The sequence below is a fragment of the Lampris incognitus genome, chromosome 4 (genome assembly GCF_029633865.1).
Source record: "Lampris incognitus isolate fLamInc1 chromosome 4, fLamInc1.hap2, whole genome shotgun sequence".
Classification (NCBI taxonomy): domain Eukaryota; kingdom Metazoa; phylum Chordata; class Actinopteri; order Lampriformes; family Lampridae; genus Lampris; species Lampris incognitus.
The window spans coordinates 67172212-67188089 of record NC_079214.1 but is presented as its reverse complement, the minus strand read 5'-3'; the positions used below and the strand labels follow the sequence as shown (position 1 = coordinate 67188089).

Here is a 15878-nt window from a genome sequence, read left to right as displayed (position 1 = left end):
TTGCATTTGAACATAATTACATAGAATTCAGTTCTCTCAGAAGCTGGGTCACCTGTGTTCTTGGCCAGGGCATCCTTTATTGTGATGAAGTTCTTCAGAGATTTTGACATCTTGCAGCCTGCGATTGTCAGGTGGCCAGTGTGCAGGAAGTAGCGGACCCAGTGGTCATTTTCAAAGTAAGCCTTGAGAGGAAATGACACATGGTAATTGGAATTACTGCTGGGTGAGATAGAAAATATTATTAAAATCATCATAATGATAGCGACCTGTATGTGCTTGTTGAACATCTCATTTCAAAACCAAGGACATTAATATGAAGTTGGTCCTCCTTTGCTGCTATAACAGCCTCCACTCTTGTGGGAAAAGGCTTTCCATTAGATTTTGGAACATGGCTGGAGGGCTTCCCATTCAGCCATAAGAGCATCAATGAGATTGGGCATGGTTGATGGCGAGAAGGCCTGACTCACAGTTACCGTTCCAACTCATCCAAAAGGTGTTGGATCGGGTTGAGGTCAGGGCTCTGTGCAGGCCAGTCAAGTTCTTCTCTTTATGGACTTTGCTTTTTACACGGAGGCATTGTAATGTGGAAACATGAAAGGGCCTTCCCCAAACTGTTGCCACAAAGTTGGAAGCACACAATTCTCTATAAGGTCATAGTCTGCTGTATCATTAAGAATTCTCTTCAATGGAATTAAGGGGCCGAGCCCAAACCATGAAAGGCAGCCCCAGACCATTATTCCTTCTCCATCAATCTTCATAGTTGGAACTATGCATTCGGGCAGGTAGCGTTCTCCTAGCATCCGCCAAACCCAGATTCATTAGTCAGACTACCAGAAAGTGAATCATGATTCATCACTCTAGAGAATGTGTTTCTACATTCTCTGTAAACATTTTAACGTGTTATGCACTTCATCACTCGGCGGTCCCGTTCTGTGGTCTTGTGTGGCCTACTGCTTTGCAGCTGAGCTGTTGTTGCTCCGAGACGTTTCCACTTCACAATCACAGCACTTACAGTTGACTAGGGTAGCTCTAGCAGGTCAGAAATTTAACAGACATACTTGTTGGAAAGGTGGCATCCTATGACAGTGTCATATTCAAAGTCACTGAGCTCTTCAGTATGACCCATTTAATTGCCAATGTTTGTCTACATTGGAGACTGCATGGCTGTATGCTTGATTTTATGCATCTGTTAACAATGGGTGTGGCTAAAATAGCTGAATGGCTGGGTAGCGTAGTGGTAAAGATTGCCACTTGGGAACTGGAAGACCCAGGTTTGATTCACCTTTCCAATAAATGTCTTTGGGCAAGACACTTAACGCGATAGCTGCCTATCTTGGATATTAGAGTGATCAGAACAAAGACAGTCACGCCTACTCGGACATCACCAGGATTAACAAGGACACTTGGGCAAGTTTATGCTAGCAGCTGCTAATGAAGCACTACTCGCAATCCCCCTACCGTGGTTACTGAAACCAATAAGTTGATATACGCCCATATGTGCCAAAATTCTGATGGGATGTGCCACAAGGGGTGGTCTAGAATGACAGAGTTAAGATCCTGTGGGACTTCCATAGCCAGACAGATAAACAAGAACTGGCCAACCAATTTGACATTGTGGTGACAAAGAACGGAAGACTGCGGTGGTGGTAAATGTAGCAATCCCAGCCGGTAGCAACCTCAAGAAGAAGGAATATGAGCAGCACCAAGGGCTGAAAGAGGAACTAGAGAGAGTGGTGAAAGTGAAGGCAAAAGTGGTCCCAGTAGTGATCGGAGCACTAGAGGCTGTAACCCCTAAGTTGCGACAGTGGTTCCAACAGATTCCAGGAGCAACATCTGAGATCACTGTCCAGAGGAGTGTAGTTCTAGAAACAGTTAAGATACTGCATAGAACCCTCAACCTCTCAGGACACTGCTAGAGGACCTGAGAATGAGGACGGCACAAATACCATCCACATGTGAGGAGAGGTTCGTTTTAAATTAATAAATGGCTATCCGCTTACGTATGCAAAAATACTATGTTTGAGAATCCACTTAAAGTTCATGACATTAAACTGTTTGGTAATGTCAAGTATATCAAAAGTCGTTTTCAAATAAAACTCCCTCAAATATTTCAGACCTCATTTTGTGAGGCATTTTAATTAATAAATTCTTATTATTAATTTAGACAACAAATTTGTGTATGGCGATACTACTACTACTACTACTACTACTACTACTACATTCTATTTAATGGACTGACTACTTCAAAAGATGGATGAGAGAAATTCTCTTCTTCACATTAAAAATAAATCACTGTGTTACCTCTGACTGTGCCAGCTCATTGTCGTGGTGTGGGAATCGGAGATCAAACCCTCCTCCGTGTATGTCCATGGACTCTCCCAAGATGGAGCCAGCCATGGCAGAACATTCAATGTGCCAACCTGGTCTCCCCTGTTCAAATATTAATCACAAGAAAGAAAGAAAAAAAAACAATCCACATTCATACGATGAATAATGAAAACAATGGTAGCACAACTTAAACTAGGGGTGTAAAAGATCAATCGATCTGAATTGATGTATTTATTTAATGATCAATGATCCAATACTATTGACGCAAAGTGAAAACATCAGTCCATAACATCATCTTTAAGATATGCCTAGGATGTGAAAATCTTAAAGCTCAATATCTGTAAACCACTGAGCACACAGAACCTTGTAAATCCAGGGGGATGAAGCAGGGGTGTGCATGGTCTATGTTCATTATTGAAAGGTCATCAAGGGCTCCTTAAGCTAATTCATAAAAAACATTTGTACATGAGAAATGTGGTACTTTATAGTGAACAATAGGAGGTCTATTTTTTATTATTTTCATTAAAAAGAATAGATTGTTTTTCATTTAGATGTCTGGAAGAGCTCAGTAATGAAATTGTCAAATCATATTTTAGTTGCTTTTTGAGTTGTTATAATGTACTGATAGCGTTAAACGGGCGTATGACATCGTCTCATATCGATCGCAGGCCCCTGAATTGAGTCGAATCAGAATCGTATCGTGGCAGACTGTGTGATATCAGCAGATATCGTATTGTTGTCTAAAGAATCAATATAATATTGTGTCATGATGAAATTTGTGATTACACCACTAAATTAAACCAAAAACAACAACAACAACACATTAACAATACAGAGATAAACAAGGAAACTAAAGTTATGAAAGAATTGGCCAAATTTCCATTTCTTACATAGAATAAATACTTTATACGCCAAATTGGAATTTTTGGAATCAGACTTGTTTTATTTAAGATTTGGGCGCATGGAAAGTATTTATTTGGAACATAATTTCTCCTGGTTTGTTTTTTTCTCTTTATATCACATCACCTCTTAGGAGAATGTATGCAAATGTGAATCATCAAATCATTTTTTAAGGCTATGTCTAAAATGGACATTATAAAAGGGTAGCCTGGCAGGATGTAATGTCATCAAATGAAGAGACAACTCGGAGGAGTTCTGGCTCACCTTGCCCCAAGGAGAGTCCCAGGACGGCTCTCCAGGCTTGGAGGCCTTCCACAAGGCAAAGTCATTCTGGGATCTTTTCTCACTTAGTCTATCAGCAGAGATACTCAGGTCTCCTACAGCCGGACAAAAGATTCAAACCTAATTAACAGAAGTCTGAGATGTGTGACAGTAACAACTGAATCATTCTCAAAAAAATACTTCGTATGATCAGGAAGATTTCTTGATAGCTTTAAACATACTTTCACTAACATTATCCTCTTTATTGTTAGAATTAACAATGATGTTCTTAAGAAGTAAAAGCTGTTTTCATTTTTGAGTACAACTGTGCATTTAATTTTTCTTGCTTTCAAAAATCAATATTCTAAAAAATTTTAAGTTAAAATTTGTAAAAATTTAACATTTTATGAAATTGAAATTAAAAACTAAGTTTAGAAAAATCAATATTTTTATAGAGTGAATATTGATAATATGGTCATAGTATCATTCAGATGCCATCTGCAAAGATATAGCAATAAATTTTACAGCAAAAAAAAAAAAAAAAAAAATCAATTTTGTTGCCCTGTCCAGAGGAAATAAAATAGAAACAGAACAAATCCATTTCAATGGAACAATGAAATAAAAGAAAGTTAATTTGTACCAAGCTGCTGTTCACATAAAACAAACTATGAGAAACGGAAAAATAAAATCATGTATTATAACTTAGCAGATATGCATTAACAGAACAGTTTATATACAGTCCATTCAAACCAAGGGTCTTCGTCACTTGCATTCATTTCAAGTTCGGTTGTAAAAATGTAAAAGCTGAATATTCACCCTCTCCTTCCTGTAAGGCTTTGTGGTCGCCAACGGCTTCAGGAACCAGTTTGGCGTAGGAATGGTGAGGGCAGGCGCCAAATTTCACCGTGTCAAAGTACACGGAGCCATTTGATTCATAGCTACACACACACACACACACACACACACACACACACACACAAAACAAAACAAAAAACAGGTGTAAGAATGCTGACGGATGTAGATAAGTCAGAAGAAATGAGTGGTTTTGTCCTTACGCATATCCATTGGCGCAGATCTTCTCCACAAAAATTACGATCTCTGGGACATACTCACTGACCCGGGTCAGAACATCTGGAGGGAGGACCTGACATTTACAAAGATGTGTCATTTACAGAAACAGGGGTGGAACAGATTTAGTTTTTAAACTGTTTTTAAATTCTTAAAAAAAATCATATCTGAACACTTTTTTTGATTTTTCCCCCTTTTTCTCCCCAATTTTCCTTAGCCAATTAATTGCCCGGCTCTTCCAAGCCGCCCCGGTCTCTGCTCCACCCCCTCTGCCGATCCGGGGAGGGCTGCAGACTACCACATGCCTCCTCCCATACATGTGGAGCTGCAAGCCACTTCTTCTCACCTGACAGTGAGGAGTTTCACCACGGGGATGTAGCGCGTGGGAGGATCACGCTACCCCCCCCAGTTCACCCTCCCCCCCAAACAGGCACCCAGAACCGACCAGAGGAGGCGCTAGTGCAGCAACCAGGACACACACCCACATCCAGCTTCCCACCCACAGACATGGCCAATTGTGTCTGTAGGGACGCCTGACCAAGCCGGCGGTAACACGGGGATTCGAACCGGCCATCCCCATCCATGGGTGAACGGGAGCTGGAACGGATAATCCATAAAACTTGTGTCGGCAATTTGCCAGCTCTACACAGAGTAACATTCATGGAAACGTTACCAAACGATGAATACTTTGAACAAAAGCCGTCAGATTGCCGTCTTAAGACGATTTTCCAGGAGCGAGTGAACCCATCACAAGAAACGCATCTCTGACGTGACCACAGCAGATATCTCTCTGAGGCGAGAGATCTATTTGAACACCGGTAAAGGTAAGAGCATATTTAAACATGGCTGGAAAATGGAGCCACCTAGAATTAAGAGAGCATCTCTTGGTCTCTGCAGAAGATAAAGGACATGCTGTACTAATGGGATGCAAGGAGACAGAATGACCCTGCCATGTCACGTGTGAACAGACGTCATCAGTAAATCTTAAAAGCATTTCATCTACTATCTATTGTTTACTGCTGAATAATAAAGGGTTTATTGACTAGTGTCACTCCTGACAGTTTTGATGCAACCCCTTTCTGTTAATATTCAGTTAACAATGGGAATTATTAGCGGTTAGCTAGCGGTAAGCAGTTAGCTAACCGCTAGCCCATGCAGACCGGCAGTTCCGACAGTCATCCTGGGTGGCATTCATTCTCCTGGACAGTGATTTTTTAATTTTATTTTGTTTTTTAGCTTAGATATATGTGTTAGTTTGGATATATGTGTTCTTGTAGTTGTTGTAGTTTGGATATGTGTGTTTGTCTTTGCGTTGCACCGCTGTGGGCTGAGGGAAATGACGTTTTGTTCCATTTCATGTGCGCAACTGCAGGAAATGAAACGACAAATAAAGTGTTTCTGATCTGAATGCATTGACAGTGAACAGACCTGGGAAGGCTGCCTACCCTCTAGTGAGTGGTTTAGGACTTTAGGATTCATATGATCTTAGACAGAAACAGTAAACTAAACCAGAGACAGGCACGTGAATAGGGGATAAGAAGAATAAAAGACTGTTTCTGCTGCCACCTACGTTCAGGGCCTCCATGTCTTTGTGGTATTCGCCCTCCCAGTATTTGGGCAAAATGTAGAAGATGGAGTTTTCTGTGACTGAACTGCCGAACTGGTTGTCCAGCCAGTCAGACAGCAGGTCTCTGGCATTCTCCAGCAGAACCTATGAAGAAGAAAAACAAATGACAAAAACCAAACCAACAAACTAGCACGCAGTTGTTCACTGGACTCAAAAGTGGTTGGAAAAGTGAAGGTGAAATTCTCAAACACATCTCAGTAAGGATCATGTATGAAGGTATGGGGATCGGCTCCAGCCTCCCCGCCACCCTGACAGCAGGATAAGCAGTTTGGATCATGGATGGATGGATGGAAAAAACAGTGAGGAAAGCTTGCCGATCTCTTTTGGGATTTTTAGATCAAATACAAGACGTTCAACAGGAGGTTCATCCCCCCCCCCCTTTTTTTTCTCTCCCTGATTGTACCTGGCCAATTACCCCACTCTTCCGAGCCATCCCGGTCGCTGCTCTACTCCTTCTGCTGATCGGGGGGGGGGGGGCTGCAGTCTACCACAGCCAGGGGGACACAGCGCGTGGGACAATCACGCTACCCCCCCTGTTCCCCCTCCCTCCTGAACAGGCGACCCAACCGACCAGAGGAGGCGCTAGTGCAGCAACCAGGACACATACCCACATCCGGCTTCCCACCAGCAGACACGCCCAATTGTGTCTGTAGGGAACGCCCGACCAAGCTGGAGGTAACACGGGGATTCGAATCCCCGTGTTGGTAGGTAACAGAACAGACTGCTACGCCACCCGGATATTGATTTTTTTTTGCTGATATTCCACAGTTTCCACAGCCATTTTGGCCGACAGCGATATTTTTGGTTTCACTGCAGTCCCACCATGTGTCTGAGTTTCCACCCGTGTGGTTTATCTACTGTCATTATACCATAACTGTGATGCAGACGTGTGAAAATCACTGCTTCACTTCTTCCTGTCCCGTTTATTACTACACACTGCACTGTCCCCAAATGTCTGGAAAGGAACACAAATCACTTCAACCTGAATGAAGACAACACACCACATTCACTCTGCCGTAACATTTTCCAACATCTTTGCTCCTACAACAGGTCGACTCTTAACTCTGTAAACTGTGACTACCACATCGTCACATCAAGCTGAGATTCTTTTTTTTTGAACACAAAAAGGGGAAACCTGCCCCCTTCAAAGCATCACCAGAATGTTTTCAAAGATGCATGCCAAGTTCAGCGTTAACTTTATCCGTCAGAAACAGACTGGTAGTTGTCACAACGCAAGTAGTCAACACGCCAGACATTTCCTTGTAGGCTATTAGCGTGACCCGTCTTTTCATCAATGTCTGTCATCGCCATCGACATATAAATAATGCATCATCCCTGCGACACATCAGCTATAATTTTGATATCGGCCTCGATACCCATAAGACATTTTTAAGCAATTATTGGCCGATATCGATCTGATAAGCTGACCGATATATCGTGCACCCCTGTTCATTCCTACAGAAATGATTGAAGTCTTCATGAACCTTCCCAGAAAACCCTCATTGTTCTCACCTGAGCCTGGGCCTGGACGATCTCTGCTGCTGCCTGGCTCTTCAGAGAGGCCTGCAGGGGCTTCAGAGCTGCAGAAACTGCCAAGTCCAACCTCTCCAGCATCTGCTTCTTATCCATGTCTGTGGTCTCTGCCAGCTTGACCCGGAAGGGCTGCAAACAGAAGCACGCAGACTGTTAATCCCCTCTTTGCAAAAAGAAAAACAGGTTGTTATGACGCCGGAAAACATGAGAGCAACACGGTTGATCCGTTTTAAAAATGAAAGGATGTTTAGAGCGTCGCAAACCTCCACAACTTGAAATCATAGTACCTTCGAATGAAACAGAACAGTCGGGTGGGGTTTTGTGAGGGGAGGGAGTAGGATGTGACTGACAGCCAATCAAGGCCGGGTACTTACAGAGGACGGTGGACATCAACATGCTATTGGCTTTCATTAATTTGGGAGAAGATCATGGGTCTTCTCTCGATCTCACGCCCATTCAATCATTCATTGGACATTTTTGTTAGCGTACGCCCGCATGTTCCAGTGCGACATCACTCAAAATTATTGCATTCGTGAGAAGAGAAAAAATTATGAACATTACTGATGTTCATAAATTCACAAAAAAAAGAAATATTTTTTGTGAATTTCTAGAACAAAGTGTTTAATACATGTAAATTAAATGTATAAAGAGATAAGAAGAATGAAAATACACTTAATTTCACTGGCTCTTTAATAGGGCTGTGTATCGGAGAGAATCCGACGATATGATACGCATCACAATACGGGGTAACGCTTCGATATATCGCGATATTTGTGACACGATGTGTATCACAATACGGGGTTACGATTCAATGTATCGTGATGTGATATGTATCACGATACAGGGCTAACTATTCGATATGTCGCAATATATTGCGGTGCGATACGTATCATGATACAGGGGTTATGACTCAATATATGGTGATATATTGCGATACTGTGAGAAAGGTGATATATTGTGATTTCATAGGCCTGTGTTCTGTGTGCTTATGCTACTTCCTGTCTCAGTTTACGCTGTTGCATTGAAGTGGAAGAGTCAAATGGCTGAAGATAGATTACAACACTGCCATCTAGCAGTCGTGGGGTTACACACAACACAAAATGTTTGTCACGAACCTTTACGTGTAAACAATTAAACATCAATATATTGGTTTTGAGAACCGATACAGTATCAAACAAGATAATATCGCAATACTCGTGTATATTGATATTTTCTTACACCCCTAACCTTTAAACGTGGCGTTCTTCATCGGTCCCTTGCAGGATCAATGATGAAATGACTAAATATTTCATGTCACGTGATGATGAGTTTAATGCCGCGTGGTAGTGTATGTTTAAGCCTTCTGAATTTGTGTATCTCACCCCTGTGGCACTCAGGACATCCTGGAGGATTTGACGAGCGTCCGGCTTCTTCTCCTTGTACTGGTCCAGGAGATAGTTCTGCCTCGCCCGTTTTATGATCTGACAGAGGGAAGTGCCATTACAAACATACACAAATAAACATAACACAAAACAATAAACACAACACAGATTTCTGATCCTCTAGTCAGCTGCTGTCAAGCTGGTAGAAGAGTTTTACCAACAGATAGTACAACATCAACAAGTAAAACTAAGGCTCAACCATGTATTTTGGTTTGGCGGTGGAGAAGGTGCTGACCCAACAGCACCACTACTCATTCAAATTCAACGGATCTGTGAGATTTAAGAACTTTGTGCAATGAGTCAGAAATTTTTGTATTTTTTTTTTTTAATCTATCACAGTGATCCGACAACTCCCAGTAACTGCAGAGCTTATACTGACAGATGTGCAAAACGTGCAGAAAATCAAAACTGTTCTGAAATCAGTTATGACGCACCACTTTTTTGGAGTTGGTGTGCAAACTTAATGAACAAAATGTGAGGTTGTATTTATCTTGGAAAAGTAATTCGGGTAAACTGAGTGAGAAACACGCTGGACCACTGGGACTCACTTTGTCGTCTATGTCTGTGATATTCATGCAGTAGTGGATGTCGTATTTGAAGTAGTCCTTCAAGATCCTCCGCAGAATGTCAAAAGATATGTACGACCTGGGGAAAAAGACAGGACAACATGTGATGTTTGAGGAGCCAGAAACACATCAGCTATCACTGGTTCAAACCACAATGGTCTGAAAACGTGCAACCCAGCATCTTAGGAGGTATCGTTCACTCTTTAGGTCTTTATTAGAAATTCTTCTCCAGCTGATTTGTCATATTTAATATCCAATTACCACTAACTAGTATATACTTCTTTTTTTAAACTTGATTTTACCCCCAGTTGTACTTGGCCAATTACCCCCACTCTTCTGAGCCGTCCCGGTCTCTGCTCCACCCCCTCTGTCGGTCTGGGGAGGGCTGCAAACTACCACAGGCCTCCTCCGATACATGTGGAGTCACCAGCCACTTCTTTTCACCTGACAGTGAGGAGTTTCGCCAGGGGGACGTAGCGCGTAGGAGGATCACGCTATTCCCCCCAGTTCCCCCTTCCCCCGAACAGGTGCCCTGACCGACCAGAGGAGGAGGCGCCAGTGCAGCGACCAGGACACACACCCACATCCGGCTTCCCACCCGCAGACACGGCCAATTTTGTCCGTCGAGACGCCCGACCAAGCCGGATTTTAATATATTTTATACATATGGCTTCTTACCTGGCATGCCCCATGTGAGAGGCATCATACACGGTGGGTCCGCAGCAGTACCACGAGACCTTATTTCCATTCTGAGGAACAAACAGCTCCTGCAACATGACAACAACGACCAGTAACTAATCAGAGCCTTCAGAAACCGTCAACACTGACCAGAAAGTGGTCAGTCTCTGGAATCCATCAACAGTGGTTTTGCAGTAAGAATTTGGTGTTATCTGTAACTCTATGAGCAGACACTTAATCCAAAGAAAATGTATCTTGCCTCCCTGTCCAACATCAACAAGCAGAACAAGTATTAAAGGTCGCCGATAGATAAGAACAGTTCGTATCTATTGGTGTGATAAGGGACCATTTTGTCTGCTAGTATAATGTTCATATCCGTGTTCTTTGTCCTTTCCTTATTTAATTGGTCATTTTACCATTTCGTGCGTTTCTGTTGTTGTTTTTTCATAATGTACTCCATCTGTCAAGTTTCGTATAAGAACAAGAATACATTTATTCGGACGTCGAGGTGAAGTGACTGAAACACAGAGGGGGTCAGAAAATATCCACCCCCTTCATCAAGTCCTCTACCTTGTTCCTGGTCAGGCTGTTGTACAAACGCAGCTGTGGGACATTGGTCCCGGTCGGTGCCGTCCACAGTGGCTGGAGCCGCTTTCCCTTAACTGCAAAAAGACAAAAAGTTCAACTCAGACGGATGTGTGAGCACCGTATGTGTCTTTAGTTATGAAGGCGTTCGCCTTCGTTCTGTCTGCAGTGTTCCAGTCACAGTAACCGAGCAGTTGGGGGGACCCCCCCCCTTTTTTTTTCTCCCCAGTTGTATCTGGCCAATCACCCCACTCTCCCGAGCCGTCCCGGTCGCTGCTCCACCCTCTCTGCCGATCCGGGGAGGGCTGCAGACTACCACATGCCTCCTCCCATACATGTGGAGTCACCAGCCGCTTCTTTTCACCTGACAGTGAGGAGTTTCACCAGGGGGACGTAGCGCGTGGGAGGATCACGCTATTCCCCCCAGTTCCCCCTTCCCCCTGAACAGGCGCCCCGACCAACCAGAGGAGGCGCTACTGCAGAGACCGGGACACATACCCACATCCGGCTTCCCACCCGCAGACACGGCCAATTGTGTCTGTAGGGACGCCTGACCAAGCCGGAGGTAACACGGGGATTCGAACCGGCGAGCCCCGTGTCGGTAGGCAACGGAATAGACCGCCATGCTACCCTGACGGCCAGGTCAGTCATTTTCTAACGGTACATTGTGCGTCCTGCTGCATCAGTCAAAAGTAAGCACATGCTCCACAAACCAGGGGAGGGATTCGGGTTTACCGGTAATGTCACCCGCCTGCCGTTCTCATTAAAGTGCATCTTATCTATATGAGATATCAGCCGACGGTGCTCTGAGTGTTTGGTAACCTGCAGATCATTTGCTTTGGACTCCTGCTAGCCCTGCTTCTTTCTTCTTTTTTTTTAGCAATACTTAATTGAAGAAAATGCAGCAGTATGTTATACAAAACTAGAGGGGGGGGGGTGGAAAGGTCATACACAGGGCATTTTCAGCTTTTATGTTTTCCTCCCGACCCAAAACACCCTCAACCCCTCCCCACCTTACACCCCATCCCGCAGGCCTCTTCCACAGGAAATGAATTAACGTAACAGTATAAATAAAGATAGAAATCACAGTAAATAAAAGTACATACAATAGAACACTACAATTCAGTATTAAAATAGAGATGTGTACAAGTGTTAGTATAAGTTGTACTCATGAAGGCAGGGAATAAATAAATCAAATTAAATTTGAAAAAAAAATGAATAAAAGCAGTCGTCAACTGCACCAAGACTGTTGCAGCACTGCTGAGAGTCCCGGACACACAGTCTGGGACCTGCAGTTTAGGGTACGTACAGCCGAGAGCACACATATAACCCCGTTAAGTACCCTTAAAGAGGGGCTGGGCAGCAAACAGGCAGCAAGGCACCCACATATCACAGACAGGACCACCACAACCTCCACGATGACATCACACTGGCAGGCAGTTGATCAAAATAACGGATTAATGGTTGCCAATGGGAAAAGGATCTGTGAGTGGAGCCCCCTCATGGAGAACTTAATTTTTTTTCCCCAGTTTCAAGAAGGACATGACGTGGCGTATCCAGGATTTAAATGACGGGGCTAGAGAGGATTTCCATAGCAAGAGAACGCCTCTGCGTGCCATTAGGGAGGTAACGGCAATGACGTTAGCGTGAATATTAGTTGCGACGTTATCTTCTGGTTGGTCTTGCAAAAAGGGCTACGAGAGGAGACGGGGAGATCTGAGTCTGTGTTACTTCAGAGACTACACTGAAGAAAAACTGTGCCCCCTTGCACAGGGTTAGCGGTTGTGTCAGGAAGGGCAGCCGACGTCAAATTTTGCCAGATCATTATGCGGATTGAAAAGACCGCCATCGGTGCTGTGCCCTCACAGGGTACCGATGCAAACTGTCGAATCTGCTGTGGCGACCCCTGGGAAACAGGGAACAAGCCCAAAGAAGAAGAAGAAGAAGAAGAAGACACTGAAAAAAGATTCCCAAAACCTAAAGAATTTGGGGCGTGACCAGTTAGATCACATGGAGAACTTGAGCATCTACTGTGTTTATCTTCGATAGTATCTGGGTAAATTTTGGAAAGCTCGGGCGTCCGGGTAGCATGGCGGTCTATTCCGTTGCCTAGCAACACAGGGATGGAATCCCCACGTTACCTCCGGCTTGGTCGGGCGTCCCTGCAGACACAATTGGCCGTGTCTGCGGATGGGAAGCTGGATGTGGGTATGTGGCCCAGTCGCGGCACTAGCGCCTCCTCTGGTCGGTCGGGGCGCCTGTTCAGGGGGGAGGGGGAACTGGGGGGAATAGCGTGATCCTCCCATGCACTACGCCCCCGGGTGAAACTCCTCATTGTCAGGTGAAAAGAAGCAGCTGGCGACTCCACATGTATGGGAGGAGGCATGTGGTAGTCTAAAGCCCTCCCCGGATCGGCAGAGGGGGGTGGAGCAGCGACCGGGACGGCTCGGAAGAGTGGGGTAATTGGCTGGACGCAATTGGGGCGAAAAAGGCGGGACCTTTTTTTTTTTTTGGAAAGCTTAGCCTCACTGTAGTGGAGTCTGTGAAGCAGCTTAAACTGGACAACAGCGCCGCTTTCTGCTGGTGGGGTTCCTGTTGAAGACTAGAAGAAGGTCTTAAGACGAGGCAGACGCTGGCGGTGGCAGCACTAATGACTCATATTTTCAGCCTGGCTGCAGACAAAGCCTTGCAGTGAAAGATTTTCAACAATGATCCGGCGCCCCTTGTGGCTACAGACAAAGCCTTGCAGTGAAAGATTTTCAACAATGATCCGGCGCCCCTTGTGGCTACAGAAAACGCTCCTGACCCCGCCACGTTAGAATTCAAGTCAAGGAAAGTCATTGGAAAGTGTGACTTCGAAGTCAACACAGCACGCTTCCGACACACACCCATCCTCCCTGCACCAGCGCTGCTTTCCTGTGTCCTGAATGGGAACTATGGCTGCTGCAGATAAGCCACAGAACAATCACCTGACGGCTCACTGCAAATCAGCCAGAGAGCCCAAATGAACAAGCTGGAGGCCAGTCACCGCACCTTCACACATGTGCTGAAACCGCCACGGGGATATGTTGCTATGTGATGCCTGTTTCCTGGTGATTCTACTCAGCTAAATAACCTGTGCTGGTGTCCCGAGACAAAAAGTCTCAGATTAAAGAGCATGACCGGGAGCTGTCGGACATTTTGTTGAAATAATGAACCAAAAACAGAAGAAAACAAAAAACAAAGCCTATATGTATGTTTGGCCACAGGTGTGAAAAATATCAGCATTTTTTTTTAAGATTATTTTTTTTGTGTGGCATTTCCACCTTAATTTGATAGTGATAGTTGAGCGAGAGAGGAAAGGCAGGGGACAGAGAAGGGATGACATGCAGCAAAGGGCCCGGGCCGGATTCGAACCCAGGCAACTACGGTAAGGACTTGGCCTTATGTGGTACCACTCTACCAGGTGAGCCACCGGGTGGGTGCCCCCATATCACAATTTTAACCAAAGCTTGGCTGACATGGTCCCAGAGACGATGTGGACAGTATACTTAACAGCATTATCAGAATCATACGCACGGTATCAACAGAACCGTAGTATACATAAAGAGTTTTTGGCTCCCCCCCCCCTTTTTCTCCCCAGTTGTACTTGGCCAATTACCCCACTCTTCCAAGCCATCCTGGTCGCTGCTCCACCCTCTCTGCCGATCCGGGGAGGGCTGCAGACTACCACATTCCTCCTCCGATACATGCGGAGTCGCCAGCCACTTCTTTTCACCTGACAGTGAGGCGTTTCACCAGGGGGACGTGGCGCATGGAAGGATCCCGCCGCTCCCCCCAGTTCACCCTCCCCACCGAACAGGCACCCCAACCAATCAGAGGAGGTGCTAGTGCAGCGACCAGGACACATACCCACTTCCCACCTGCAGACATGGCCAATTGTGTCTGTAGGGACTCGAACTGGTGATCCCCGTGTTGGTAGGTAACGGATTAGACCGCTACACTACCCGGACGCCCCTACAGCTCTGCTTCTAATAAACCAACACCATCCAAACTGGTGTTGAAACTCAGAGGTTTTGAATTGGGCAACTCTACCTGTAACTGGCTATTAAATTTCCTGACAGGCAGGCCCCAGACTGTGAGAATTGGTAAAACATACTCATCTACATTAGTTTTTAGGACTGGCGTGCCTCAGGGCTCCTGTCTCAGTCCCCTATTGTAGTCTGTTTACATATGACTATGTAAACAAATATGACAACAGCATCATTAAATTCGCAGATGACACCACAGTGACTGGACAAATAAGTGACAGTGATGAGAGGGCCTTTATGGGAAGTGAAAGACTTAACCATATGATGTCATGATAAAAACTAGAGTTGTTCCGATACCAGTATTGGAAATGCCTCCGATACTGCCTAAAATGCTGGATCTGGTATCAGCGAGTACGCGAGTCTACGCACTGATCCAATATCATGCAACTTATTAGCTTTAAAGTAGTTTCGCCTGGATAAAACAGCCGTTTTCCCAGAAATCAATTCTTCTTTGCTGCTCTAACACAGTAGCCTACATAGTAAGTTGCACTGTGTTACCACTGGCAGCTACTGTTTTACAGCAGTGAAGAAGAATTGGTTTTGTGTAATTTAGTGTAACGCTAGCAAAATGTCCGCAATTTGGGAATATTTTACACTGCAAAATCCCACCAGTAAAACGGCAACGTGTACAGCAAGGCTTTAAGTTTCGAGGGGTGACACTAGTGTTGCCAATTTCAACACTAGCAACCCCTGTCAGTCGTCGAAAATGTGGGATTTCGCCGTTTAATGGATCATTTGGAGCCAAGGTACAGTTTACTAAGTCGCAAATACATCTCCGAAACTGCCCTCCCCAAACTATAAGAGACAGTGAGGGAACACATTTCATATAGGCTAAAAGACG

General features: G+C 44.7%; 1 protein-coding gene across 3 annotated transcripts in view; it reads right to left on the bottom strand.

Moving 5' to 3' along the window:
* Positions 1–15878, bottom strand: part of cars1 (cysteinyl-tRNA synthetase 1) — a 38984-nt gene that overhangs the window by 17164 nt on the left and 5942 nt on the right. For all 3 annotated transcript variants that reach the window (XM_056278125.1, XM_056278123.1, XM_056278124.1), the window contains 11 exons: positions 10953–11044; positions 10383–10471; positions 9687–9783; positions 9079–9177; positions 7697–7846; positions 6128–6268; positions 4545–4633; positions 4306–4427; positions 3493–3605; positions 2302–2430; positions 53–182 (listed from right to left, as the gene is read on the bottom strand). In XM_056278125.1, coding sequence (XP_056134100.1) covers positions 53–182; positions 2302–2430; positions 3493–3605; positions 4306–4427; positions 4545–4633; positions 6128–6268; positions 7697–7846; positions 9079–9177; positions 9687–9783; positions 10383–10471; positions 10953–11044 — 1251 coding nt within the window. The remainder of the gene's footprint in view (positions 1–52; positions 183–2301; positions 2431–3492; positions 3606–4305; positions 4428–4544; positions 4634–6127; positions 6269–7696; positions 7847–9078; positions 9178–9686; positions 9784–10382; positions 10472–10952; positions 11045–15878) is intronic.